The sequence below is a fragment of the Lytechinus variegatus genome, chromosome 2, assembly GCF_018143015.1.
Source record: "Lytechinus variegatus isolate NC3 chromosome 2, Lvar_3.0, whole genome shotgun sequence".
Lineage (NCBI taxonomy): Eukaryota > Metazoa > Echinodermata > Echinoidea > Temnopleuroida > Toxopneustidae > Lytechinus > Lytechinus variegatus.
This window is the reverse complement of record NC_054741.1, coordinates 2,981,605-3,008,198: the sequence shown is the minus strand read 5'-3', so window position 1 is coordinate 3,008,198 and position 26,594 is coordinate 2,981,605. Positions and strand designations below refer to the sequence as shown.

The window sequence follows — 26,594 nt, the reverse complement described above, 5'->3', positions numbered from 1 at the left end:
GAGAGAGGGGGGGAGGAAGAAGAAAGGGGAAAGGGGGAGGATTGAAAAGAGGAAGAGGAGAAGGAATAAAAGACGACGATGAAAAAGAAGGAGAAGAAGGAGGGTATATAGAAAAAGAAATTAATAAAGAAAGAAAGAAAGAAAGAAAGAATGAAAGGAAGGAAGGAAAGTAAAAAAGAAAGAGAGAGAGAGAAAAAGAAAGAAAGAAAATGATTGGAATACAGCGAGATGCCAATGGCAAGATGATACATAGATCTCTAACAAAAATTGTATTGATACATAAAAAATTAGGCATAAAGGCCGGATAATGGTAAATAAAAACACAATGCAATTTAACACATTACTTGTCGACTTGTACATGTATTTCTTCCTTATATAATTTAATAATACACACATTTATGGCAATAGCGGCAAAAAACAAGCGAACTAAGTGCATGCCAAAGGGCGAGACCCAACGAAACGACTCAGATCGTTTTTAATCGGAATGCTTAATTGGTTTAGAAACGAACACATCTGCGTCAGCCTTCAATTACGAGCGAGTTTCACACTTCCAACGGGGACGCATTCTAGAACATAGTAAATCTATTGAAAAGCAGGGAAGGCTTTGTTGAGAACTGTTGAACTGGGAGAGCAAATCTGTCCTTAGATTCGGAGATTCGGAGCTGACCAAAATAACAAATATGTTTTTTTTTGTCTAGAGCCTTGGACGTCGAAAACTGCTGCTATGATTCAACGATGTTTCGCCAAAAAAGCTTCTTAGTCATGAAGGGCTTTCGACAATAGATTCTCTACGTTCCGTGGTTGCGAAAAATCTTTATTCTTTGCCCCGTAATCATCCTAATTACATTCCTTTCCCTAGTGATGTATTTTAAGGAAGTTTCTCTATTTATTTTTTAGCTCACTTCTCTCGAATGATTGGAGAAAAAAATGCGGTCTTAAATATTGCACTTAAACTTAAACTTGAAGAAATTCTAATGAATTTTGGCAACCTTGTTTTTCCAAAAACACATTGAATTAGAAATTAAAATTAACGATACAGGAGAATACAGATGACCACAATTCGTATCCTATATACATGTAGAAACATCTATTCTGTCACAAGTCAAATAAAGTTAAAAGACACGGTGGTCATCCATTTTGAGGAAAGTGACCTGTGCAAGTCCTAGTAAAATATATATATAATATCGACTCAATGAAATCAAATAAATGGGTCACATGCGCCGAGACCGAGAGGTCACTTGCGCCCAAATGAATTGTTGTAGTCAGATGCACAAAGCGTTGCATAAACGTGATGAACATAAAACATTTCTCCTAAAACGTCCTCCTTCTTCTGATAAAGTACAGGCGACATGTGTATTGTCGTGCTATATTTGGCAGGTAAATTGAAATGAACTGTTTGAGATCAGCCTAGGCCTTCGGCAGAAAAAAATCAGACGTCCGGCGTTTTATGAAAATGAAAAATATTAAGAGACAGCTCTATATAACTGCATGATTCAAAGTTTTACCAAAGCTGTGTTACCTGGGTACATATTTTATTTGACATATATACAAAATAGAGAAAAAAAACAACTATGTTGACGAATGCAATGATAAATCATTTAGAAATATAATATCAATGGATGTCAATCAATCAATTAATCCACCAATAAGTTAAAATAATGTTTGCAATGCCATATTTCACTGAATTACTGTACAAAGCTATACCTGCCCTCCGAGAAACTCTATATTTACGAATCAACTTAAATCCGTCTCAACCACCGACATGGTTTTATCTTTTTCATTCCGCTGATGGACAGTCCATCAATCTTCCTGTGTAAAAACGATCCACTGATCATACACAGTTTTTTTTAATCAATTACTGACAATTAATGGTGAATCGCTATTTACAAAGAATATACAAATAAATTTCTGCATATGAAAACTTGATGATGGTTATTATGTTATGTAATCATAAAGTACATAATAAGAAATCGTTACACGGGCGTTGTTCTTGGTATCACTGTATTGTTGCCCTACAGAACGTATTTGTTTTTAGCGCATGAATGATGCATAAATTAGTATCATCATTAAAGATTCAATTTGTTTTTTTTTATTTCAGTAATATCAAAGAACATTATGATTCTTGAAAAAAATCCCACCCCTCCAATTCTTGTGTAGCTCAGTGCCCATCCTGTCATGACTACAAAGTTTACGGTTTTATTTCCAACGGTCCAACGACAATTGTTATCGTGATTGCGTCCCCGATTCGGTGCGTGTGGTTGCGTTCCCAGAGAAAGCTCTCCCGAGAAGGGTTCCCCAGAGCCCTCTTGCTCGTCTATTCGCCCCGAACGAGATGAATATAAAGAATCCTTGAAGGCCACTAACGATGATGAAGAGATACCATGTGACAAGGATGTTTACTACCATGGCCAAGAAGCCAAACAGCCAAGCGAATCCGAGAAGAGCCGAAATCTAAGACAAAAAGAAAAGAAAAGAAAACCACATTTGATATGTCAGCAGTAAGCATCCAGAGAAGAATAATTTATGATTTATATATAAAGCATTGGGACTTTTTTTCTGACTTCCAGTGACTTAGTGATTGTGATTTCATTTTTTTTTCAAACTGCAAATTAGACAAATACAACTTTTAAAAATAAAACAGAGACATTCATTCGTTTGTTTGTTTTGTTTCTGCTTCAAAATAATACAATAATGGCATTATATGCCGGATAATACGTAACTTTTTTACATGATAAAAACAACATTGTTACGCTACACAATGAATACAAAATAACGGTGTGAGTCTAAACTTTTCTTTTATAATTATAGGCCCTACCATACATTAAACAACCCATGTAATTAATGAACGCACTAAGAGACCGCCACCGTCAACGGTTAAGCTGGAAAGTGATGGCGGCCTCGAAACAAATCGTGACTGAGAATGGTATTTACTGATCATGTGCATTCTAAAAACAAATCAGTCAAAAATGACTAGTTAATAGGATCAGCTGGGTGCAACAGTTATTCTAGTCATAGTTGACTACTTTCTAGTCGTATTTTACTCGAACATAGTTATTTCTGACTAGAATAAATTCAGAAGTGTGACTAGACATATCAGTTGCACCCCGCTGACTACTTGTCCAGTCATGATTTGACTGGGTTATCTTAAGAGTGCGGACCAGTGCAATGCAGGTGCTGGTGATGTAGATAACAGTTGATTAAAAAAAAGAATATTAAGTGGAGAGTGTGAATATCATTGATTTGGAGTATGGAATGCATAAAACTGAATGATAGTTAAAATGGCTTTTAAGGGATATATGGTATATTTTAATATTGTCTTAAAGATTATTCCAAAGACTGGAACACGAAATCAAATTGATTAGGAAGTGAGTGGGGTTTGTGAGATGACAGTTTCCAGATATGCGAGTTGGGTATGTTCAGATATAGCTTTTGAACTTAAAAATGTCAGACGAAGTGAGATGATTATTAAGTCCACCCCAACGAATGTAGATTTGAATGAAAGGAGAAAATCCAACAAGAATAACACTGAAAATTTCATCAAAATCGGATCTAAAAGAAAGCCTAACATTTTAGAATTTCGCTCAATTTCACAAAACAGTTATTATGCACATCCTGGTTGGTAAGCAACTGAGAAGACCGATGACATCGTCCACTCGCTATTTCTGTTATATTTCGTTGTATAAAAAAATACATATTTCTAATTTTCTCCACAATTGTCATGAGAAACAAATATAATTTTCCTCCATTAACATGCGAAATTACCAGTGTTTTAATATTTTGTGGTTCAGTCAATCTGTAAAAATTGAAATATTGCCTAACTCAAACAATAACAAACAAAATAAAAGGTGAGTGGAGACATCATCACTGAGTTGTGCAAATAAGTGTTTTGTGAAATATAGGAGAAACTTAAGAATGTCTTAAGTTTCTTATTTTACATCCGATTTTGATGAAATTTTCAGCGTTGTGCTGGATTGATTTTTTTTCATTGATTCAAATCAACATTTTTTTTCTGGCGTGGACTTGACCTTTAAACGTAATGATTACTACTTGAATAGTATATAAGTCGGCAATTTTCAGGTTTTTTGTTCGAAAAATAAAGAGTTGGTGCGGGCCAAGTGAAATTGTGATCCTGTACAAATGCTATTTTCTCTCTTTTGTAGTTCATAATTATGTAAAAGTCAGCTTGTAGAACCGCGCATTTAGCCCAAACAACTTTGCAGCATGTTATAAAATAATTATACTTGCTTATATAGCGCTTATTACTTACTTTGTCAGAAGTCTCTAAGCGCTCTACAGTATATGCAGCATAATTACCCTGGCTTTAGCAGTGCAGCTGTTACGCGCGCTGCGTTTCAAGGAATAAATTCCTGCCAGGTACCCATTTACCTCACCTGGGTTGAGTGCAGCACATTGTGGATCAATTTCTTGCTGAAGGAAATTACGCCATGGTTGGGATTCGAACCCACGACCCCCTGTTTCAGAGTCCGGAGACTTATCCACTGGGCTACAACGCTCAACAAAATGGAGTACTAAGGAGTTTTGAAGTTTCATGACGTAGAATATATTTCAACTTGGAAATTATTCCAATACTTAGCGATGTATTACAATATGGCGCAGCTGTTCATTCCAAGAAAAAAAAAGATCTATGATAACATCTGAAAATCTAGATTGAGTTTTCCGTTCCAATGGCGTGTTGTCAATTAATATGTAAGTGATTGGGGTATCAGTACTATAAGAATGATTATTAGAATAGATAAAATTTGTATTTTGGGTGTTTGAGGATAGCTTTACGCATTAAAATACAAGTAACATTTACAAACAGGCGGATATATACAGTATATCCAGCTTAGATTATTCACGGTCGTGCAAGCAAAATAAAAAAATTGGAATGATACGTGCTAGAAGTTACTTCAGCTATTTTGTCGTCTATTATGGTTATTTTAGGTACAGTGGCGTGGTGTAAATTCAACTTCCTACGTCAAGGATGTCAGGGATCTATTTCTTTGAAAAAAATTGTTCACTCTTGGACATCATTGATTCTCTCATTTGCATATCGCTGAGTTGTGCATTTAACTGTTTTGTGAAAAATAAGCGAAACTTGTATATGTCATAACTGTCTTATTTTACATCCGATTTCGATGAAATTTGCAGCGTTATGTTTGTTTGATTTTTCTCTATCGATTCAAATCAACACGGAGGTGCCGTGGCCAAGTGGTCTAAGGTGCCTGGCTGTACATAGACAGTCCGGGGTTCGATCCCGGCCGCGGCACCTATAACCGTGAGCAACGCATTCAATGTATACAATGCTCTTTTATCCTGCTTTCAAATAAATGGAAATGCTATGTGCATTATTGGTAACATGGTGTCCACTTGTTTAAAAAAAATGCTGGGGTGGACTTGACCTTTAAAGCTCGCACGTTCTACGAGGAGCGGAGGCGTACCTTTGGAGGCTCACCCCTAATCTTTTTTACCACGAAGAAGTAAAAAAGTATATTATGTCTAAATTCATAACATGCCAATGCTGTATTAACATGATTAAAGTACGAGTATAGTAAGTCAATTATTTCCCTAAAATCTGTGCAAACACGTTGAACCAAGGAGATATCTCCTGGGTTGAACAAGCGTCTGCAATACATGATGAGAGAGAAACAATTTTTTTCTTCAAAGAATTCCCTCCTCATAATCTCATATAAGCCCTGATTGAAAAGTGCGAGCTAATTTTTTGTTGTTGAAATTTTATGTTTTCTGTCCTGAAAATTGAACATTCTGAGCAAGAATGTTTGTGATCGTGAACAAGACGTGTATGTAACTTAAAATCGTGAGCAGAAATGTTTGATACATATATACGTTCTGGCCTGATCGAAAAGGGACATGTTAAGCACTGTTTGTAATTACCCATGAAAACGACACATATTTCAACAATTGAATAATGCAAGCGCAAAGCGCGAGCTGAAATTTTTTGAAATTCTGACCTAAAAATTTGACATTCTTGGCACTTTTTGTAATCATGAAAAGGATGTGTATTTATAACTAAACGATATTATTGCGAGCGCGAAAAAAAGGTTTAGACCTAAAAACGGAACACTCTATTCATGTTTTGTAAATCACAGAAACGATGAGTAAATTGGTATCTTCCTACATTAATAATGCGAGCGCGAAGCGCGAGAAGAGAAACTTGATAATTTAAGCACGTTTTGAATAACAAGCTGCGTATCTCAATAATCACGTGCGCGTGTGTTTTTGAGATTTCGACCTAGAATCTTGGCATTCTAAATACATTTATTTTTTTTATGAAAATCAATAATGCGCGAGCTGAAATAGGATCAATTTAAGCTTTATTTGAAGAACTTTGTAGGAAAATTTTGAAGTGGATATGGATCACACTTAACAAATGATGAGAGCGGGGCATTCTATAAGGACATTTTGTCAACATATGAAACATGATGACTATCGTCCTATTCCTCTTTCTAAGTGCGAGATGAACTTGTGGATATTCCATTCTGAAAAAAGGGACAATTTCATTATTAGGAATTCATGAAACTGTTATCTTATTTATCAAATTAATATTGATGAGAGCGCGAAATTTGTTGATATTAAGGCCTGAAAACTGGACATTTTAAGCATTTTTGTTTATATTGTCATACGGCCTTCTTGATGGTGACCCTCCAATGCAGAGCTACTCGGCCGTTGATGAAATGCAGGAAACCCGTGTGCAGGAGAATGTCTTTCATTGAGGAGCGCGCAGTTGCGGTAGCGTGGGTTGCGTACATGTGAGCTAACAGAATGTGCACAGTGCCCCTGCGAGTAGGCTTATGGGGATCGTTCCGGCCGTTACGTGGCCGTAAATTAAACATGGGTATAATACCTCCTTGTATTAATATTTCTGTTTGAAAGTTAAAAAAGGACAATTGGGGGGGGGATTGCCCCCAAAATAGCGGGGCCGGCTCGCCCCCCCCCCCCTTTATCCGCGCCTGATCCGAAACCCCCGCTCTACCGACTGAGCTATCACTCCACCTTACAGTTGACTACTGTGTCATGCAAGACAGCAATCCCGGTGTCATGTTCTTTTTTCACTGTGATGACTTTTCACATTAGGAATTTAGAAAAGTTTAGGCATATTCAGTTGGAGGTTCACATGAAAGCGGTGCTCCAAATTTTAAGTTTCACTTTGAAAATTTCTCCTCGATCAACATGTTTTTTTGGGTGTCATTGACATTAAAAGCCAAATTCCCCATATCCCCTGCAATAGCCTGCTGTAAAAACTGCGAAGTATAGTTTCTGAAAATAGGATGAGTTATCGCTCGTTCGCTATGCTCACTCAAGTATAAATAATTGAAAAGACTGGAGATGGTTAAAATACGGCCCCCTTCGTGACTGCCAGTTACCGTGAAGCGAACTGTCAAGCCCTGATGGGTTATTTTAGATGAAATGGTTCTGAAATACATTCTAAAACAGTTTGAAAATATGTTGATTATTCTTCCCTCAATCTGTTGAATTACAAATTATTATAAATAATTTTTCGCCGAAAGGAGGAGGCGGGCTGGTATTACAGTCACTAATTCCCAGCTGCTTATAGTCAGTATAAATGGTATAGCCTCCCATGCCAATGATGTAAATGATGGGCCATCTACCATGCATTAAATGACCAGGCTAGAAATATTATCAAGCCCCCAAAACCCTCCTCCTCATAATAATAATAATAATAACAATAATAAATAAAAATCGTCAAGAACCGCGCGTGCTCTTATGGTCTTTTATTTGAACAAAAAAATCAATAGCAAATGTGGGATTTATGAATACCTTTTCGAGTAAATGCTTGATACCAACCCTTAAGCATTTATTTTTCTTTCTACACTCTAAAAGCAATGAGCAAATTTTACTTAATATTGGGTAGAAAGGGAACATGCATGTTTATTGGGTTTTTTAACCCCACATTGGGCATAATGCATGTTTGAATGGTAAATTTCAAAGCAACATTGCGTAAAATTTACAAAGTATTTGGTATCTTTATATCGCATGTTCCCGTTTCACCCAATACTTAGCTTTTTGGAGTGTATTTGTGTCAAGTTGTTTGGCGCAAAGTCAACGTTTGTTCATGTTGTTGGTGGTTGTATTTAAAAATGACAATAAAAAAGATCGCCAGCAATTGCTATTACCAATCATCTGCGCATTTGGTGTAGGATATTGGATTGACCCATCATCGTCAGAATTGTTAGGAACTTTGTAATTCATGAGTCAACCTTTGAAAACCAATTTCGCTGCATTAAAATGTCACTTGCAAGTATCAAGATAATGTTTTTTGTACACAATAATTAACATTCGAATCTTTCTGGTATATCTTAGGAACTTTCGAATTTATCATGAAAGGATTATTTATACTCTATTTCATATTAATGATCATGTCCATGCTTCTTACCTTGACAAAGATTCTAAGTTCCAAAGTGAGTTGCTTCTGTCTGGCACTACCGGAGTTCTTCCTCGCTATTGCAGTAGATTTATTCGTAGAGTGCAAATTCCGCATGGTTCCAATAAAAAGGAGGCAGTTGGTTAGGAGGCAAACGCAGATAGGCCCAAAGAAGACTGCCAGACTCGACAACCTTGTAGCAAACCAGCAGGCGGGGCCACCGTATTCCAAGATGGGTTCGTCCGTGAATCCACCTAACTGCATCAGGAGAGTTGTCGATGTTATCACTAGAGGAATTCCCCAACCGATCAAAGTATACGCAGTTGTGTGGAAACGCGACTGTCCACTCCTAAAGATGACCGATGCCGAGAGGCTTCTTCTGAGATCCCAGGCCAGTACTGTTGTCCAGACAAAGGACGCCAAGAAGAAGAAATGCGATAGAGACGCAAATGCTAGACATGGAATGAACCGATCAGAGAAGTGGTAGCCCACATACTGCAGAAAGATTTGCCCCAGAAGCAGAGCCACAATGAAATTGATGATCACTATACCCTGCCTGTTCTGCAGCTCCGAGAAAATAAGATACGTCAACAAAGTAGCAAACAGGCAAGCTGAAGACACCGCGAAGGCTACATTTCCAACAATATTCAGTCCGGTGTAAATAAAGTCTTCAAGTTGGTTTTCGTCATCAATACATATGCGAATCTGCCCATCAGGGTGCAAAAAGAAATCCTCTTGGAAATAGATCTTGTTCTTGTATTTCAGGAGGGTTTTATTAAAGCGTTCTACCCAATCAACTGAGTCTGTCGCCACTGCTATCGAAGGGCAGAACTGAACTTCTTGTTCCGTACCGCATAGATACATCTTATGATACGGTATCCAATTAATGTCTTCAAGCCAGAGAGCAGTCAGGTTAAACCACCAGATTGGTTTCACGAACGATCCGTTAAAGAATATGTAAGAATCGTTTGACAGGACGAACGGCGAGAATTCATTTGGCTCCCCTTCATACAATTCATTTGAGCAATTGGATTTGCCTAGAGACTCTTGATTATACTTCAGAGTATGGCACCACTGCTTTACTGTAAGTACTTGAGGTATATACATTTCATGGCTTCGGTTGCGGAGACGTTGCAGAAAGGTTACCAATGGCGGGATATCCACAAGGTCTAAATGAGAGGACAATGCATCAGCAAGATTGATCTCAAATAGAAAATCATCTACTTCTCTTGCATCACCTTCGGGGATGTTTGAGTTTATAGAACACGATTCATTTCCGAAACATTCTACCTTTCCATTCTTATAGATTAAATATGTCTGCTTTGACTTGCACAAGGGCCAGATAGAACTGATTAAAAGTGGGTGTCGATAGACCTGCTCATCTTTAGTTTCAGCCGTTTGATCCCTATTCACTATACCGCTAAAGGCAGCTCCAATCCCTACCTTGAAATAATCGATACCTCTCTCACCCTCTTTTTTCGGCACCGGTATTTTGCAATATGAATGAAGGTCCTCACGTTGGTCGTTACACAGAGCACAAAATGGATTTTTATATATAGAATTATCAAACAAGACCGGAACAAAGTACATTCGACAATTATTTTGCAAGTTCAGGTCCCCGTTGTCACTTGGACAAGTTTCCTCTACATCCAGCAGACAGAAACGCGGTATTGGAATTTCTTGGTATAGTTCTACAACTGTAGCATTGTCGAGACTGTTGTCCATGTCGTCTGGGAAAGGGGAGGTGCTGTTGGCCTCTAGTAAACATTTCAGTTCGTTCTTTGATTGCCACGAGCATTGATTCGAGCCATAGATAGGGGATACTGAAGATTCGTCAATACCACTACATACGACGCAGTGAACGTTCCTATAGTAGTCATCTCCGTCAGTGTACAGGATATGTTCAGTATCGTTGCTTGAAACATTTTCGCATTTCCTGCGGACATCGTCCTTCTCCCAGCTCTGTGGGCACCGTGTGACCATGCGATAGCCGTGGTTGAGTTCCTGATAGATCGGCGGTAGGAACGTGTCTTCAACACAGTCCCATACGGTCGTGTCGAATTCTAACCGTTCTAGAACAAATGGTGGTGGGACCCTGATACCGTAGCAGCAATCCCCGAAGGAGAAACACCGTTTGTCACAACGACAGGTGACAGGTCCACCATCTTTTTCGCGGCACATATGTCGATAGCAGGTTGGGACCGATTCTGCCGCCGTGACGCTACTAGAGAACTGCGAAGAATATGGTGATGAATCCGAAGGAGAGGGGGATGGGTATATCGATGAAGTTGACGATATCACAGATCCGTTACCTGGATGAAAGTAGAAAAATTATCAAATTTACTCAAAATTGAGATCTTGGCCCGTGTTTAATGATATTATGGGTATGATGGGCGTATGACTAAGCTAGCATGAGCAAGGATAGCACCCTGTTGTTTGAGAAGGGGTCATTTTTTCAACTTCCTGCTTTCTTCAAACTGTTTCTCCCACTGATCCTTACCCTTCACTTTCAATTAAAACAAACATCAATATAAACGGTTATCTTGCTACAATGCTCAATATTGATAAAATGATTAGTGAGAGTAATTAGTAGAATTAGAATAATAGAAATGAATCAAATTTTATAAAATATATCTTCATGTCATTATGGGTAAAAATAGTAATAATAAAGTAGTTACATGGGTTTCGGTTTGGTTGCATCCCCTTTCACAAGTCGTTCTGTATTGTTGTTCTGGTATTGTTCTTTTTTTGTGTGTGTCTTAAACATAAAACTTTTAAGATTGTTGTATATTTTTATGCATAAACGTAGAGACTTAATTTTCTCTATTCATACCGTCTTACAAAATATGGAGATATATATGTATATATATTTTTTTAATCATAGGATGAACCTCTCTTTACATCTCGTAAACAAATTATTTCATAAATCATTTTTTTAATCTGCTCTGAACTTAAAAGTGTTTATATTTTGGATTTTAGATTTGGTCACACGATAAATCGGAGTAGTCAATTTCTTCCTGTTTGTATTATGGGTTATAATAATCTTTATTCAAAAAATGTATATCACGTTTTATATTATTTCCCTTGTAATATTGGTGTATACTTCATTTTGTATAAGTATTTCATTTACTATGTATGTGGAAATTATCTGAATAAAGGCTAAGGTTATCTGGATGGAGGCCTGACTCAAGACGACCTAAAGATGACGTCGTTTTTTTTTTCGATTATAGAAGGCATGATATACAAAGAATATAGTTACACGACCAAGATACTCGTTTTTCTCACGCTTTCTTTCATTTGTTTCTTACAAATTTATTATTTAAAATCATAGGTGGTCATTTAGACCCTTGCTCTTTTTCGCTTGTCAATTTTTTTTTAAAATTATATTTATGGGATTCACTTTTGACTATTTTTTAAAAAATTCTGTTTTCTTATATTTTCAATCACCAATTATTTATTCATTCATTTATTTACTTATTTATCTATTGTTCATTAAGAAAGAAATTAAAATAATAATTTAACTTAATTAACATAATTGATTTAATTCAACTTAATTATAACGAAAATTTTGATCGTCAATGTAATTTGAGGAAAAGAAGTTTCACTTTCATATTGTGTTGAGTAGCTTGTCTAAATTAAACGATAAGGGGGGGGGGGTGGGCGACGAGCAGAGGTGGTACCAATGGGACCAGAATGCAGTTCTTCCTAATCTAATTACAGCTAGCATGGCTATATGCAATATAAAGTTGCTCTACATGCCTAACGTTTTAATACTCTTCTTTCTTCTCACATCATCTTTCTTCCTCTTTGCCTTGTCTTTTTTTCTCTCTCTTTTGCCCCTGTCCCCGAAGCGCTGCCCAGCCAAAGAGGAATATTTTGATTTTATACTGAAGAAGAAGAAGAAGAAATAGAAATAGAAAAAGAAAAAGAAGAAGAAATAGAAAAAGAAGAAGAAGGAGGAGGAGAAGACGACGAAGACAACACTAACCATAATAAAACCCAAAACAGACGGCATTAAGCATAAGATAAAGGTAAGGAAGAAGAGCAAAAATAACTACGTTACCTTCAGATGAAACTGCGTGAAAGGGAACTGCGTCCAAAATAAAGAACAATATTTTGAAAGTGACTACATTCATCTTTACAACTTCCATGTAAAACCTTTATCTCTCATGAAAATGTTTCAAAGCTGTATCAGTTGGCACTAGCTATCGTAATGGTACAGTCATGACAGTTTTGGCGTTTTCCAAAGAAAGAACTTTTCATTAAACGGAAATCATGTTCCACTCAAAAAATGATCCATGAAAATGCATGTGAACGACCAACATGTCATTGATTTGTATTAACCTTCGTTAGTGCCAGTTCTTATGAATGAAACGACGAGTGTACCTACGTATATAATGCTCATCTACTGACGGACTGCTTCTTGCATTATGCGCTTGAACGAGGATCTCGTCACAGCACCGTTGACGGTCCGAAGCAAAGTATTCTTTTTTTTTATCATGCCACCGACTTCATAACATACAGTGCGTACCAATAGAAATTTGCATTTTGAAAAAGCCGTGGGAATTGAAGAAATATACAACGTGGGGATATATATTTCACATTTATTCTTGGGTTTGGGTCTCATCTATCAAATGAAAATATAAATTTTGCGGAATGTTTCACTTGAGTGAGCACTGACCATTTTTGTAACCCTCGCAGAAATTAATGCTCATTTTGAAGCTCTGTCAAGAAAGAAAGGCGAAAACAAAGTGACAGTGCGATACGTTTCTCATACATTAATTTTCTTTTGCATTTTTTAGCCATTTGAAAAAAACCCGGATAAATATAAACATTCTGTAACAACTTTGCCACCCAAATTCACATTTTTACCCTAGGTATAAGCACAACCTTCCCCATTTTTTGCCAGCTAAATTGGAGGACATAACTGAGTGTAAACGAAAAATTATTTTAGACATCTCCAGCTTTTTTCACTATTTTTTTCATTTAAAGTGGGTTTACATTTCGCATTCCATTCAATACTCGTTTCTCCTCACTTTTCCCAAGCTTGACAATGATTAACAGAAGGAAAATCAAACCTAAGCCATTTCACATGAACCGCAGTTCCGTGTAAAGCAGATATCTTCTTCATGGCCATGGTGTGTGGGGAGGGGAGGGTGAAATTGCGCTCTTTGGAGTATTTCGGGCAACCAAAAAAAAAAAAAAAAAAAAAGATATTATCAAATCAATCTTCCTAGCTATAGTCCATGTGTTCTACATGACTAAAGTCGGATTTTATTCATAAAACTTTTTCCAAGTTCTGCGCAATTCATTTTTCGCAAACTTTTCAAAAGTAAGTGGTGCTCACTCAAGCGTAAAGATTTTTCGACAGTCATATCGCCATTCGCTCAAAGAGATCTGTACCAAAGTTTAAATGTGGAAAAGGCTTCAGGATAACATAAATATATAATTTTACATGATTATATGTTCTTGTTGTTGTTGTTGTTATTTTGAATAGGCAAACTATATCTAAGAGTTGTTGTTTTTATACGCACTGTATATTAGTGTTTGACCATGTACTGTGAGAATGGTTGACTAATACCTTGGTCACATTTTTTCTACGGCGGCCGTACGGCGATTCGAAAACAGCCGTTTTAACATTTTTTGTACCAGCTACATATAGGTGGTTTGAATAAAAATTAATAAAACGACTGTTTTCGACTCGCCGTACGGCCGCCGTAGAACAAATGTGACCAAGGTATAAATGCCTGGACATATTTTCACAAACCAATAAGCTCGCCCGTGATTTGTAGAATATGTGGAATCACAAATCCCTATAAGAAAAAAGTAACCACCACTTGTTTTGGGATTTTAAAGGTTGAACCGAAAGTTAAGTTACAAGAGGACCTTGGTATCATGTGAAATACATTTTTTAAAATCACTCATCATGACGAAAATCTGTTTGAATTATGACCCTTTTTGCCAACCCAAAACGCGAATCGAAGATGTCGTCTTGGAACTCTACAGTCTGTATTTATCATTTATTGCGATGTCACATTGATTACCTTTTATTTCAAATGAAAATTCAGAACTAAATAATTTGTACACTAAACATTATAAATAACATCAATGTTTGATATCCCTTGCATTACATGTGGTTTAATTACTCATGTAACAGACCTAATACGATTATAGTATCCATAATTCATGATGGATTTTAACCAGTGCCGTAATGAATAACAAAAAATAAAGAACATTTCGTACGGGGAATCATAAGTCGCGAGATAGCCCCCCCCCCCCGAAAAAAAACTTTTAAAGCTGAAAATCTTATTTTTGTGACAAAGGCGTCATTAGTTCATAATTAAGAAAATATGCTTCGGAGATTTTCGATTAAAATCATCAAATGTTATTTTTTATATTTCCCAACATTGTTTTACTATATAGTTTCGATCTCCATGTGACAAGATAACTTCTAGGATATTTCTGTCTGTCAAAGCAATAAAAAAATAAACGCTCTATCAATTCGCTCCCTCGCTCTACTATATATATACATATACTATATGCGTACATGCATGTACGCATACAAGAATAAGTCAACTATAATTTCTTCATTTCCAAGGGGGATAATTTCTTCATTTCTTCATTTCCAAGGGGATCCACACTCTACAAGTTTTACTCTACAAGCTTTGCTCTTTGCTCTTAGGCGTCATACCAAATAGAACCCAACTATCTAATCAATGCTTGGTTTTTAATTTCGTAATAAGGAAAATGAGGGCGCTGTCATTACAATGGTGCACAATACATTATACACTCTGACAACAGCGCGAAAGAGCACAATAATCTGATCTCACAATAAATAACAGATATTTCATTCAAAATTCATTCTCCGCTGTAAAAGATATCTTATCAATTATGACTAACAGGTCAAACCGGAATTAATATAAAGACTGACTTCATTGGACGCATTGTCAATCTCTTTATAGGGACCATAATTGAAAAAAATAACACTGACTAAAGAAGACAGTACTTTAATCATAAAGTGCACTGCATAAAATGCACTTTAAATGGATCAAAGCTTGACAAAATAAAACTTTTGATTAACAAATTCATTTCCCGTGCTTCTTTTTCAAAAGGGTTAATCATTACCAATGTATGTTTCCTACCATATACATTCATAAAATATTCATCGAATTGGACCCACCAATCAATTCTTATATCAAGAAACAATAAGAAAGGAATACAGGTTGATTATTCGCGTGGACGCGGTGTGGTCTAGTGGTTCTGACTCTCGACTTTCAAACAGAGGGTCGTGGGTTCGAATCCAGGCATGGCGTGTTTTCCTTCAGCAAGAAATTTATGCTGCACTCGAGCCAGGTGAGGTGAATAGGTACCCAGCGGGATTAATTCCTTGAATGTACAAGCGTTGAAAGGCAGCTTGAGCTAAAGCTTGGTTAATAATAATAATAATAATGTTAATAATAATGCGCCTTTCTAAGTTGTGATTACGAGAATATATTGTTGCTAGATAGATGGCGCTATACAAATGGCTGTTATTATTATTCAATACTTCAGGCAAATTTAAGGCCTATATAGTCCCACGGACGGACACAAAACGAATTCTAAAGTAATTGTGGCGTACTTTTTAACCTTTCTGGACAATGTGCTTAACGCAATGTGTAAAATACTGCCCCAAAACTAGTTGGACGCATAACTTTCATTGTGGTAGTAAAAAAATTACCTAATATTTTAAAGTGCAGTGAAAACCCCATACAATTGTATTGAAAAGATCATACACTTAGTGGGTATGCCGTAATACGGGGCTCGGGGATGTGCTTTCTTGAAGAAAAAATCACGATACATATTCTTGAAGTTACTTGGGAAATTATAATCCCGCCTGTGGATCCTGCAATCGGAAAAGCTAAATTGGAAAGCATGAATTTCCCTCAATCGACTTTGGTAGTAGATGGGGACATATAGATAATTGTGACATTTTGCAAATCGCGTCATCCCCCCCAAGCACTAACATCAAAGTGGAACAAAAAGGTAAATTTGCGCCATTGAAAAGTGAAAATAGAATGACCGAAAATATATATACGCCTGCACTGACACGAGAAAGCAAAACTTCATCAAATATAGATGTGCGTTTGTCCATTTGCCTCGTGGATAAAGCATTAACATGATCATATCCATCATCTATCAGCTAAAGCAATTTGGGAATGCTCAGTGATGCATACCATTACAATCATGACTTTGGAGCTTACATGAAGCGTATCGAGCATTTTATTGTTATTTATTGTTTTTTGAGGGGCGGGACCCATATGGGCGCTAATCCCTATAATTGCAATTGCCTAATTGAGCTCTGCGAAAACTGCTATGAATTGAAAAAGGATTTGGCCACCTTTAAACATGAATACAAAACGCTTGAAAGAGGCGATAAAGGCCTAATCAAGACAATATGATTTAATTACATTTTAATCTCGAAACGATCAGTACAGCTCTCATTAAAACCTTACACATGAATGCGTATCGATCTCTATTGTTGTCTCACAGAATCACGTGATGTTCTCAAATGGACATGAGCTGATAATCCAACAAATATTAACCCATTGTGACCCCGACTCCAAAAGGCCCCGCTTTGTTACAAGTCTTGTATACTGACACTCGTAAAACAATATCAAGTTAATGCAAACAAGATAAAAAGGAAGAACGATTACCATACAATACCTTCAGGTTCCTGGCATTCGATCGCTGCAGAAGTTCAAAAGTTATACCCTGGTCACATAGGGGGAATTGAAACAGGAACTAGATCCGATACACAATATAACCCCATCGGGGCGATCATCAATCGGTTCTGAGGTGTGGCTGCGGATCATAAGCGGAATAGCTGGGATCAAACTTCAAATCACCACAGATTATTCTTCCTCGATCAGTCGCTCTTTGAAGTCTTACTGGCATATACCAGATTTTGTCAACAAATTTTCTCCATATTGAAACAGAGAATGCATAGGGTAAGTATTCATTTCGTTGCATGATTATTGTTTTGGTGGATTTTTGTGTTTGAATTGTTTTCAATCGGTGTTATAAAATGTTCTACCAGGCCGTGATTTCTATCATGAAAACACAAGTTTAGTAATATCTGCTTAATATGCTTAATGTACACATTTTATGTAATTTTCGAGGGCAGGAAATTCAGTAATTTTCGATAAACATTGCTGAATTAGGCTAAACTCTGTTTGCTATAATGTATTATTACACATTTTGTATACTTTGCGTATTTTTATGTGTGATTTTGGGAATAAAAACAAGTATAATACTACGTAATCACGAATATCCTACATGTACTGATGAAGTTCTTTTAACCTAATTTAACCCCGCTCGAGCAAAGATCCAAGATAGCAAGTTTGATAACACCTTGATAACAGTAGTTGAATATGAATAATGGTATAATATAATAATGGTATCTTAAATATATAAATATATAAATAATATAATGGTATAATATGATAATGGTATCTTAAATATTTTCAACATAGATCAACTGTAGATTATAACATAAATTCGACGAATTTGCCAATACATTGCCTAGAATGATTGACCATTTGCTGGAAACGGGGTATTTGGTGTAGTTAAGTGGGTAAGTTTATTGTATTTTAAAATCAATTACCGAGATATCGGCTTACACCTGTTACATGTATTCGTTGCGAAGAAATTTGCACAAACTTTTGTAGCATGTACGAATCATATATTACTTTTGGTATTCATTGTCAAAATGTACTTGACATGTTCAGTCAAACATTTAGTAGGCTTATCTTTAAAATAACTAGCAAACTCCGGGAATGACTGAAGTATGTGTTCATATTTTACCGTAATTGCAGATGAACTGTTTAATAGATTGATATAAAAAGATAATAATATCACAGTGAGAAACTTGTAACCCTTTTCATCGCTGTTTTGTAGCCCTTTTGAAAATCGGATACAAAACGGAAAATTTTGTCTATTTACTTTTCTCCATTTGTCGTTTTTAGTATGTGAAACGGCTAGAAAAACGGCGATTATATCAAGTTAGTGTTCTCCATGCATAACTAGATAGAATTTAATACATATACGCCGGGTTTATCATCATCATCATCATCTTTGATATAAAGGTCGTGTACCTCACATTGCAAAAACTCCGGTGTTGATATAACACCAGCCCGGAATCTATGCAAGTATTGAAACAACACCAGTTTGGTATCAAACCGATACTCTTTTAATACTAATTGGTGTTGTATAAACACCTATCTGGTGTTAGACGTAAACCAAACCGGTGTTGTTTAACACTTGTCTGGTGTGGACATATATAGATTCCGGGCTGGTGTTAAATCAACACCGGAGTTTTTGCAGTGCACGATCATTCCTTACTTACATTCAGGATTTGTATCCCCTCCCCACCCCCCCCCCCCCCCCTCTCTCTCTTTCTAGATCATGTTGAATTGGTTCATGCTCGTTGTCGGGCTCGTCTTCAGCGCGAGTGCGTTCAACAACCCTCTCCGCCAAGAACACCGTGGTCATCATCGTCATCGTTTTGGTGTGGAACAGGTCCAACTCCAAGACATTGTTTACGAGGTAAAAATCTACCCCCCCCCCATCTCTCTCTCTCTATTTCTCTCTGATATAGCTAATATGCCTTTTGCTTTGTCCTGTATTTTCACCTAAATTTTTCATTTAATTTTACACTTTTCATTCTTATAAAAGCTTTATCATTCATTACTTAAATTGCTGCAGAAATTTGAAATACGTTATAATAAGGTTTTTCGTCAATGTATTCAAAACATTTCCCTATAGGCATATGGTAGATAGACTTTATTCCATATTAACAGCTACTTTACTGTCCAAAATTGGACAGCTGTCGGCCTATAAGTGATGTTCAAAATGAATACTCTTTATTTCGAGGGATTTCGTGATTAAATTCATCTTTTGTTTTACGGACATCGTGAATTATTCCGGGATCGTGATAGCAAGCATGAAGGCCGTTTCATTAAGCTGATCGTAAGTTAATTGTGGTACATGACATTCACCATAAAAATATTCATTGGTAAGCAGGGTTCACCAGTCGTTCTTTAAGTCGCTCTTAACTTACACAGCAAAAACTGTGGTGTTAACCGGTGTACATAGAGGACCACACCAGTTATTTTACACGGGTGTTGAATTGGTGGTGTTATAGTTTTACACCTATAGGTGTTATTACAACACCTATGGTTGTTACATTTACACTCTTTGGTGTTATGTTCAATATCTAGGGTGTTATTTTAACACCTCAGGGTGTGGTCCTCTATTAATACCAATTGGTGTCAATTTTAACACCACAGTTTTTACAGTGTACAAACAGCTTTATGAAACACCCACCTGGATTATGATGGAGGGTGTTATGGCTTTGTACAATATCTTACAGTGATTCTAAATTTGAAAAAAGAAATTATTATTTCCCAATTCTGAGGTTAACATAGGCCTAACCAAAATCTTTACCCGCTCATTATGCCGATATTGTATTTCCAGATTTTTAGGAGTTCTATAATAGCCAGCCTCAATCTACTAAACTTATAATAATGAAAAATAATAACGGTATATTTACCCAGGGTAGCCACTTAAATTCCGAAAACTGTTCTCCCACCGGGCCTTGCTATTATTATTACCCAGGCTAATTAAGCTAGGCTACCGATTCAGATGAATTACTTCCTGCTGGTACACATTATACCTCACCTGGGTGGAGTGCAGCACACTGTGAATGAATTTCTTGCTGAAGGAAACTACACCATGGCTAGTACAAATTATAGGCTCTATCCAGGCCGGATATTTATCATACGCACTATTATGCATGACACTACAATAAAGGATAAAACTGGCGGGGAACAAACAGGCCGCATAATTAACCACCTGATCTGTTACTATATAACTCCTTGTTAACTTATACCAATTAATGACTGTCACAAAATGACAAGTCTAAAGTCTTTTTGCTTACTCGTTACTTCACCTTTTATTTTGTTTGCAGACCCCTAATGACCAGGTTACCCGTTTTGAACCAGCCACTGGTAAATAATGTTGCCTATATTGTTCACATTTTTTTTATCATACTGTAGACCTTGCACATTTTTCGTTGTAGTTCAGTCTCACTTTAAAGAAAGACGATTCTACATTTACATGTAATCCCATTTAACATACATATATATCTATATTCATTACGTTTCTATTCTTGAAGAAAAGAAATGCACCAAAGATTTCTTTTAAGGCATAATAAGGCATTCATTTTAGTTGCTGCCGTGTAGTTATTTTTCTCAAATATTACAAAAATAGAAGGACTGAAACAAAAAATATATAGGCCTATATTATACACCGAACGTTGCGTACGGCCATTATCGATGTTGAGCTCGGTTGATCCAGAGCCAGTGGGAAAGGGGCATTGTGGTAAAAAAATGAAAGAAATATGCTACCCTCTCCCCCGAAATTACAGTGATCAAATGTTGTCAACAAAGAACCAATCGCCCCCTGTACATAAAAAGCGGGGCATAACGGAAGCCCCCTTCATTCGTATCCGCCCTTAAGCTCAATCCATTTTCCACCGCAGAAGAAATGAGAATTGGTGTAGTATCGGATTGCGAGAATTTCGGTTATTTTGTCGAATCGCTCCGATACTTTTTTATACTACCTCCCGCCATGTCCATGCAAAACTATTTATGATATTCGGTGAAGTCGCTTTATTTTACGCTCGGTCGAGCGCAATTGTAACGTTGATATATGTTATTGTGACGTAATGTCATGTTATATCTCTTCTACCCAGAATGCAACGTGACGGGTAAATGGTACAACAGCCTCGGTTCCGAAATCATCCTTAATGTTGATAGAGAAACAGGTCACGTGACAGGCGAATTCAGGACTGCCGTGGAGAGAAGACCCGGAGCTGCTGGTGGGTATCTAATCTGTTAGAGCCAAAGGCATACTCCAGACTGAAAATATTAATATCTTTGAATATCTTTTATTAATATAAGATTTTGGATTAGCTTCGACTCCTCCTCTCAGATATTTTCTGGTGCATCTCCCTGTTTGTGCAAAAAACCTAAATCACAACTTCTTTTTCATGAATTGGAAGTCAGATGAGCACGTATTCTTCCCTGCATCTTTTTTTTCTAAGACGAAATACATAATTGACCACTGGGTTGTTGTCTTTAATTCCCAATCCGGTCGTTTCCACCCCTCTCTCTATCTCTCTCTTGATCTTTTCACCCCCCCCCCCCGCCTCCATCTCTCTCTTCCTCGGATCTTTTAGAAGTTGGTGATTTCATTTTTCATCATTATAAAGCGTCAACGCGGCTCGGTTAAGCATTTATGTGTAGCGCCCTCATCTCAACAAAATTTATATATTTAAAAAAAAGATGATAGCAGGTATCAAGCAACTTCTGCTAATTAAGAACTAAATTGACTTTCCCAGCTTTCAAATGAGTAACAGAGTACTCATACGGCGATCATGGGGGACTGAGGATGTGGGTGGGGTCGGAAATGGAACGTGACCCCCCCCCCCTTGGAATTCTGTTCAGCAGCAGAGTGTCATCTCGTGCCCCCAGCCGTGGTTACGTTCTTCAAATAAATACAATTTCTGACTTTTGTATTACCTTCAGGTTCTGGCCCTGGACGTGTCTCGGGGTGGACTTCCATGGACGGATCCCACAATGCAGTTGCCTTCTCAGTCCTCTGGAGTAACGGTGCTTCGGCCACAGCCTGGACAGGTCTGTGCCATGTTTGCCAAGGTCAAGAAATCATGAAGACCACCTGGATCTTGACCAGTGAGGTCGACACCTGCGAGGAGCATTGGTCATCCAACAGGTTAGATTTTTGTTTTGAAAATTGATGAAAAATAAAGGAATTACAGAAAAATTGTGTAAATTTGATTTATCAAAGTGACCATCATTGATAAATGTCCAGCTGACCGATTTTCATACATTGCAATTTGTTCATCTTGATCACGGCGACAATGTTACCCTTCACAATATTGTTAATCAAACCTCTTCTTTCACTTTCTTGTCAATTTGTTTATGTCTCTTCCAGAATCGGACAGGATGATTTCACTCGTATGGAAATGGCCCCGGGTCCCCGTCAACATCTGGGCCTCAATACTCCTTCAGACTTCACAGAGGCAGCCGAGAGATTTAGAGAGGGCATCCTTTCTCAAAATAGACAGGGCGTTTAAAATGGCATTTCAATGCGCATATACACGGACCGAGAAGTCCATTATTCAATTGCAAGGGTTACCAAGAAGTATTTTTCGAATTAAAAAAAACACACAGATTATAATCGTTCGCCCTGTTAAGCCCTTAACATGGTTAGGGTGATCTGTCTGTCCCTATCGTTCTGCTCTCGTACTCACAATCTTGTAATGGTGCAGGGAGCTAACCATCAGGTATATTACAATTATGTATCGAGTAATATCATATTTGATAACACTACGATTGTAACATTCATCCAATAAATTTAGATTTGTAAATTTCACTGCTTGTATTCTGTAATGATGTTCAGTTCGAGTGAATAGATACTGGGAATGTAACGAGAATGTAAGCTTCGAGAAACAACTTGAGAGTAATTATATTGCATGGATTCAGAGTAACATCTCTTAATCCATTGTATGTCTATGGATGTGGTATGGATGTTACCAATATTTACGTAAAAGATTTCTTGGTTACTCTTAAATTCTTATGTTTAGATTGGTCTTGAAATCAGTTTGTTGGGGGCATGCACACTCTCTTCTAGGTCAATACAACCCTAAATGAGATCATTTGTGACGCAGAAGAATCAGATCTCAGTGATCTGACCAATTAATGATTCTAGCGTCTGAGCTCGATATTCGTTGCCGCCCCCTTTCCCTTCCCGGGGGCCATTTTCGGCCAGGGACCAGTGAAGCTCCAACTGATTGATTTACTGTTTAAAATCTTACCTGAGATTTTGTGATCTTGTGAGTGTGTGTGTGTAAGGGTGTTTTGTTGTTGTTGTTGAGTACATGCTTTGGCACCTCTTCAGTGGCGTATAAACTATTAAGAGCCAAAATGGACAAGACATAGTATACTGGGCAGCAAAATCTGTAAAAAGTTTCGAGCGAGCACAAAGTTTGACATTTTTAAACAAAACTCTAATTTGTGATAGAATTTTACATGATATTAAAATAATACATCATATTTTACCTTCTCTTTGCTTTCATTTCCCCTTTTTATCTCAGTCGTGAAAATGTAGGGGTTCACCCCCCTCCCCGCCAGTTCACCTCTGTATGCTTGTATTTTTGCATTGATTGAATTTGAAGTATCCCGTTTCGAGTTGGGGGCTCATTTCTATATCATATCTCACAATGATATAGTGCTATTTTTTGTTTTTCATGTTTTTCGTATATCCATGTTTACCCATTTACAATTGCATGTTATTGTTTTTGCTTATTGATATAACTCTGTTATTTATGATTTGTAATCATGAAATTGAAAAGAAATAAAATAAAAGTAATCTCTGTCTATACTTCTGGTTCATGCAATTGTTATCAAACTTCTCGTTCACAAAGTTCAATCGAACGACAAACAATCTTAAGGATACTATACCATAATCTAAACACCAAATTTGATTTAAAACACGGCCTTTATATCTTTATAGTATACTGCAAAACTACAGGTGTTGATTTTAACACCAGCTTGGTATCTATTTCGGAAAATGCCAGGGAATGTGTTGAAACAGCACCACCTCCGCTTGAGGCTAACACCAGATATGCATTTAAACAACAATAATCAGTGTTAAACCAATATATTGGTTTGATTCTTAATTAGTGTTGTTTTAACACTTCCCTGGTGTTTTCCGATATAGATACCGGCTTGGTGTTAAATTGACACCAGTGTTTTTGCAGTGTACAATTACGTATAGACATATTAAGGATTTTTTTGTCTGTGTGGGGTGCAGATCAGACCACGAGACCATCGGTATTCTTTCTATTGAATAATAATTGCCATTGTCATAACCCCATAAAACGCTTGAAGAGGTGGGCTCAGGGGCGTTGGGTCACATTTTCACGACCAAGGGAAAATAGACATGATAGAAGAAAGAGGAAAAGAAATTGGAAAAGGGAAACGAAAGGGACATGGACCTGGCCAGAGAGGAATATTCTATTGTTACTAGGGGTGCTGAACATTCATTGTCACAGCCCCCCCCCCCCCCTAGTAACAATAGATAATTCTCCGCGGCCAGGTCCATTGAAAGGGAGTGAAGTTTTATACCCTTTTTAAAAACACTTTTTGTGTAAAAATCCTATCAAGAAATTGAATTTGATTGTAGAAATGCTAAAATTTTCGCTCGCTTGCAATATGTATATAAATTTGGCCCAAGCGTCATAATGCCCCCTCACATTATTGTTGGCACATTATACCCCTGCCAAGTACATGTTAAATGAGTATATTTTTGCAAATAAACTTCATACAAGCCATTTTAAAGCCATCCAAAGTGATATCCTAATACACAATCTATCGGTATAATTTCAATTTATTATAATGTAATATTACTAATTTGAATTGAAATACAATTAGTATAATGATATTGAATTAATCATTACCTACAAATTGTCACAGATGTGACCACATTAATTATGCGAATGGTAGGATCTATAAAATACAAAAACACGCTCTGTGTATTTTCAAATCTGTCCGAGTCTGTTATACGTCATCTGTTATTGCTACTCCTATACAAGCCATATTTCAATGAACAATTATTATCATAATGGCATTGTTTTCTGAAAATTATCATTGTATTAGTCTGATCCCTTTCAATAAAACGAAACTATATCATTTCCTTATGGTAAGATCGCTAAATCTAGAGTATATGTTACAAGAAAATACAAATGCGATAGGGGAAATTATACTTTGATGTTTTTTTCGATGAGCATAATTATGTATGTTAGGCAGATTTATTGGGTGTCATGGTATTGATATTTTCATAAATAATAAGAAAAAAATTCTCATTAAAATTCAAATGAGACATCGAGGATCTGCTTCTAAGCTACAGTCGGATTGAAACCATTTAATCTCTGCTATTTTATACAAAAATATAATTACAATGTGCAACATAGTAATTTTGCTTATGACATGTATGAGTAAACGTTGTCCCCATCGCTGTCTCTGTTGATACTGTAGTGATGTCTTCTTGGAATTATAGTGATCTAAAAGACTCGGTTGTTGGTAAATTCTTTTGTTGCCCCCCTCCCTTATCCTTTAAATCTCTCAGCGTCAGTGAGCAACCCTCTTTGTGACGCCCCTTTCCCCCTTCTATTTAAAGCAATTGGAGCATTGAAGAGCTGACAGAGGGAAGCGAGATTTGTCCATACACAATCTAATAGGTCCAAATCTAAACGAAACGGGTGTCAGAGGCCCGTATTCTGATAGCAGGTTTAACTTTAACTCAGGTTTAAAGTTGTGGTTTAAGTGTGCATGGAAGCCAATTGTTACATAAATCAATAACAGTATATAGAGACTTCATACTTCAGCTTATTTGGCTCTCAAATCATTCATGATTGTCTAGGAAGTATAAATAGATGATCGTCTTCACCATCGATGAATCAGGAAAGAGCACAGTAAACATAAGAAACATACAACTTGATAAAATGTTTGATACTTTTGGCTTCCCATAATTAAAGTACAATTTCAAACCTCAGTTAAAGTTAAACCTGTCATCAGATCGAGCACGGGCCATAGAGTTTTATTATACCTGTATGGCAAGGTTTAAGCCTTATTTCATAAATGATGCACTCTTTAAAGCTACTTTTAGATGATTTATATTTGAAACCAGCCCATGTTCCGTCTCCACAGCCCAGAAATATTTTAACATCAATCACGTCAATTATTTAAATAAGAGTTGCCAATTCGTCTACTGACTTTCCGTCCACTCACCACATGGTCTCCCTTTATTTTGTCTAATGTTCAGTCACCATTTCGTCCAATAGCCATTTCGTCTAATTTGTCCACCACCCATTTCGTCCAATTCTATTTAGGCTAATGCCTACTCGTCCATTTATAAGTAATTCGTCCAATGTTCATTTAGTCCAATAGCTATGATTGGTTATATTAGTTGGTCCAATATCCAAATCGTATATCGTCCAATAATTTATTGTCATTTCGTCTAACATTTGCCCACATCCATTAGGTCCAATAATCAGTTTGTCTAACAA

The 26,594-nt window shown here is 36.9% G+C and overlaps 2 protein-coding genes across 2 annotated transcripts; one reads left to right on the top strand and one right to left on the bottom strand.

Annotated features, from left to right (window-relative positions):
- Positions 1–1,730: 1,730 nt before the first annotated feature.
- On the bottom strand, positions 1,731–11,179 carry LOC121409361. Its single transcript, XM_041601297.1, has 2 exons — positions 8,417–11,179; positions 1,731–2,451 (listed from the first exon to the last, which is right to left on the bottom strand). Exons 1-2 carry the CDS (start codon positions 10,583–10,585, stop codon positions 2,224–2,226), a joined length of 2,397 nt encoding a protein of 798 aa, XP_041457231.1. The 5' UTR covers positions 10,586–11,179; the 3' UTR covers positions 1,731–2,223.
- A 5,851-nt stretch (positions 11,180–17,030) lies between these two features.
- On the top strand, positions 17,031–22,900 carry LOC121407069 (fibropellin-3-like). The gene is made up of 6 exons (XM_041597990.1): positions 17,031–17,391; positions 18,845–18,988; positions 20,412–20,451; positions 21,198–21,323; positions 22,033–22,237; positions 22,460–22,900. The coding sequence occupies exons 1-6, from the start codon at positions 17,383–17,385 to the stop codon at positions 22,599–22,601; spliced, it is 666 nt and encodes a 221-aa protein (XP_041453924.1). The 5' UTR covers positions 17,031–17,382; the 3' UTR covers positions 22,602–22,900.
- The last annotated feature ends 3,694 nt before the right edge of the window (positions 22,901–26,594 follow it).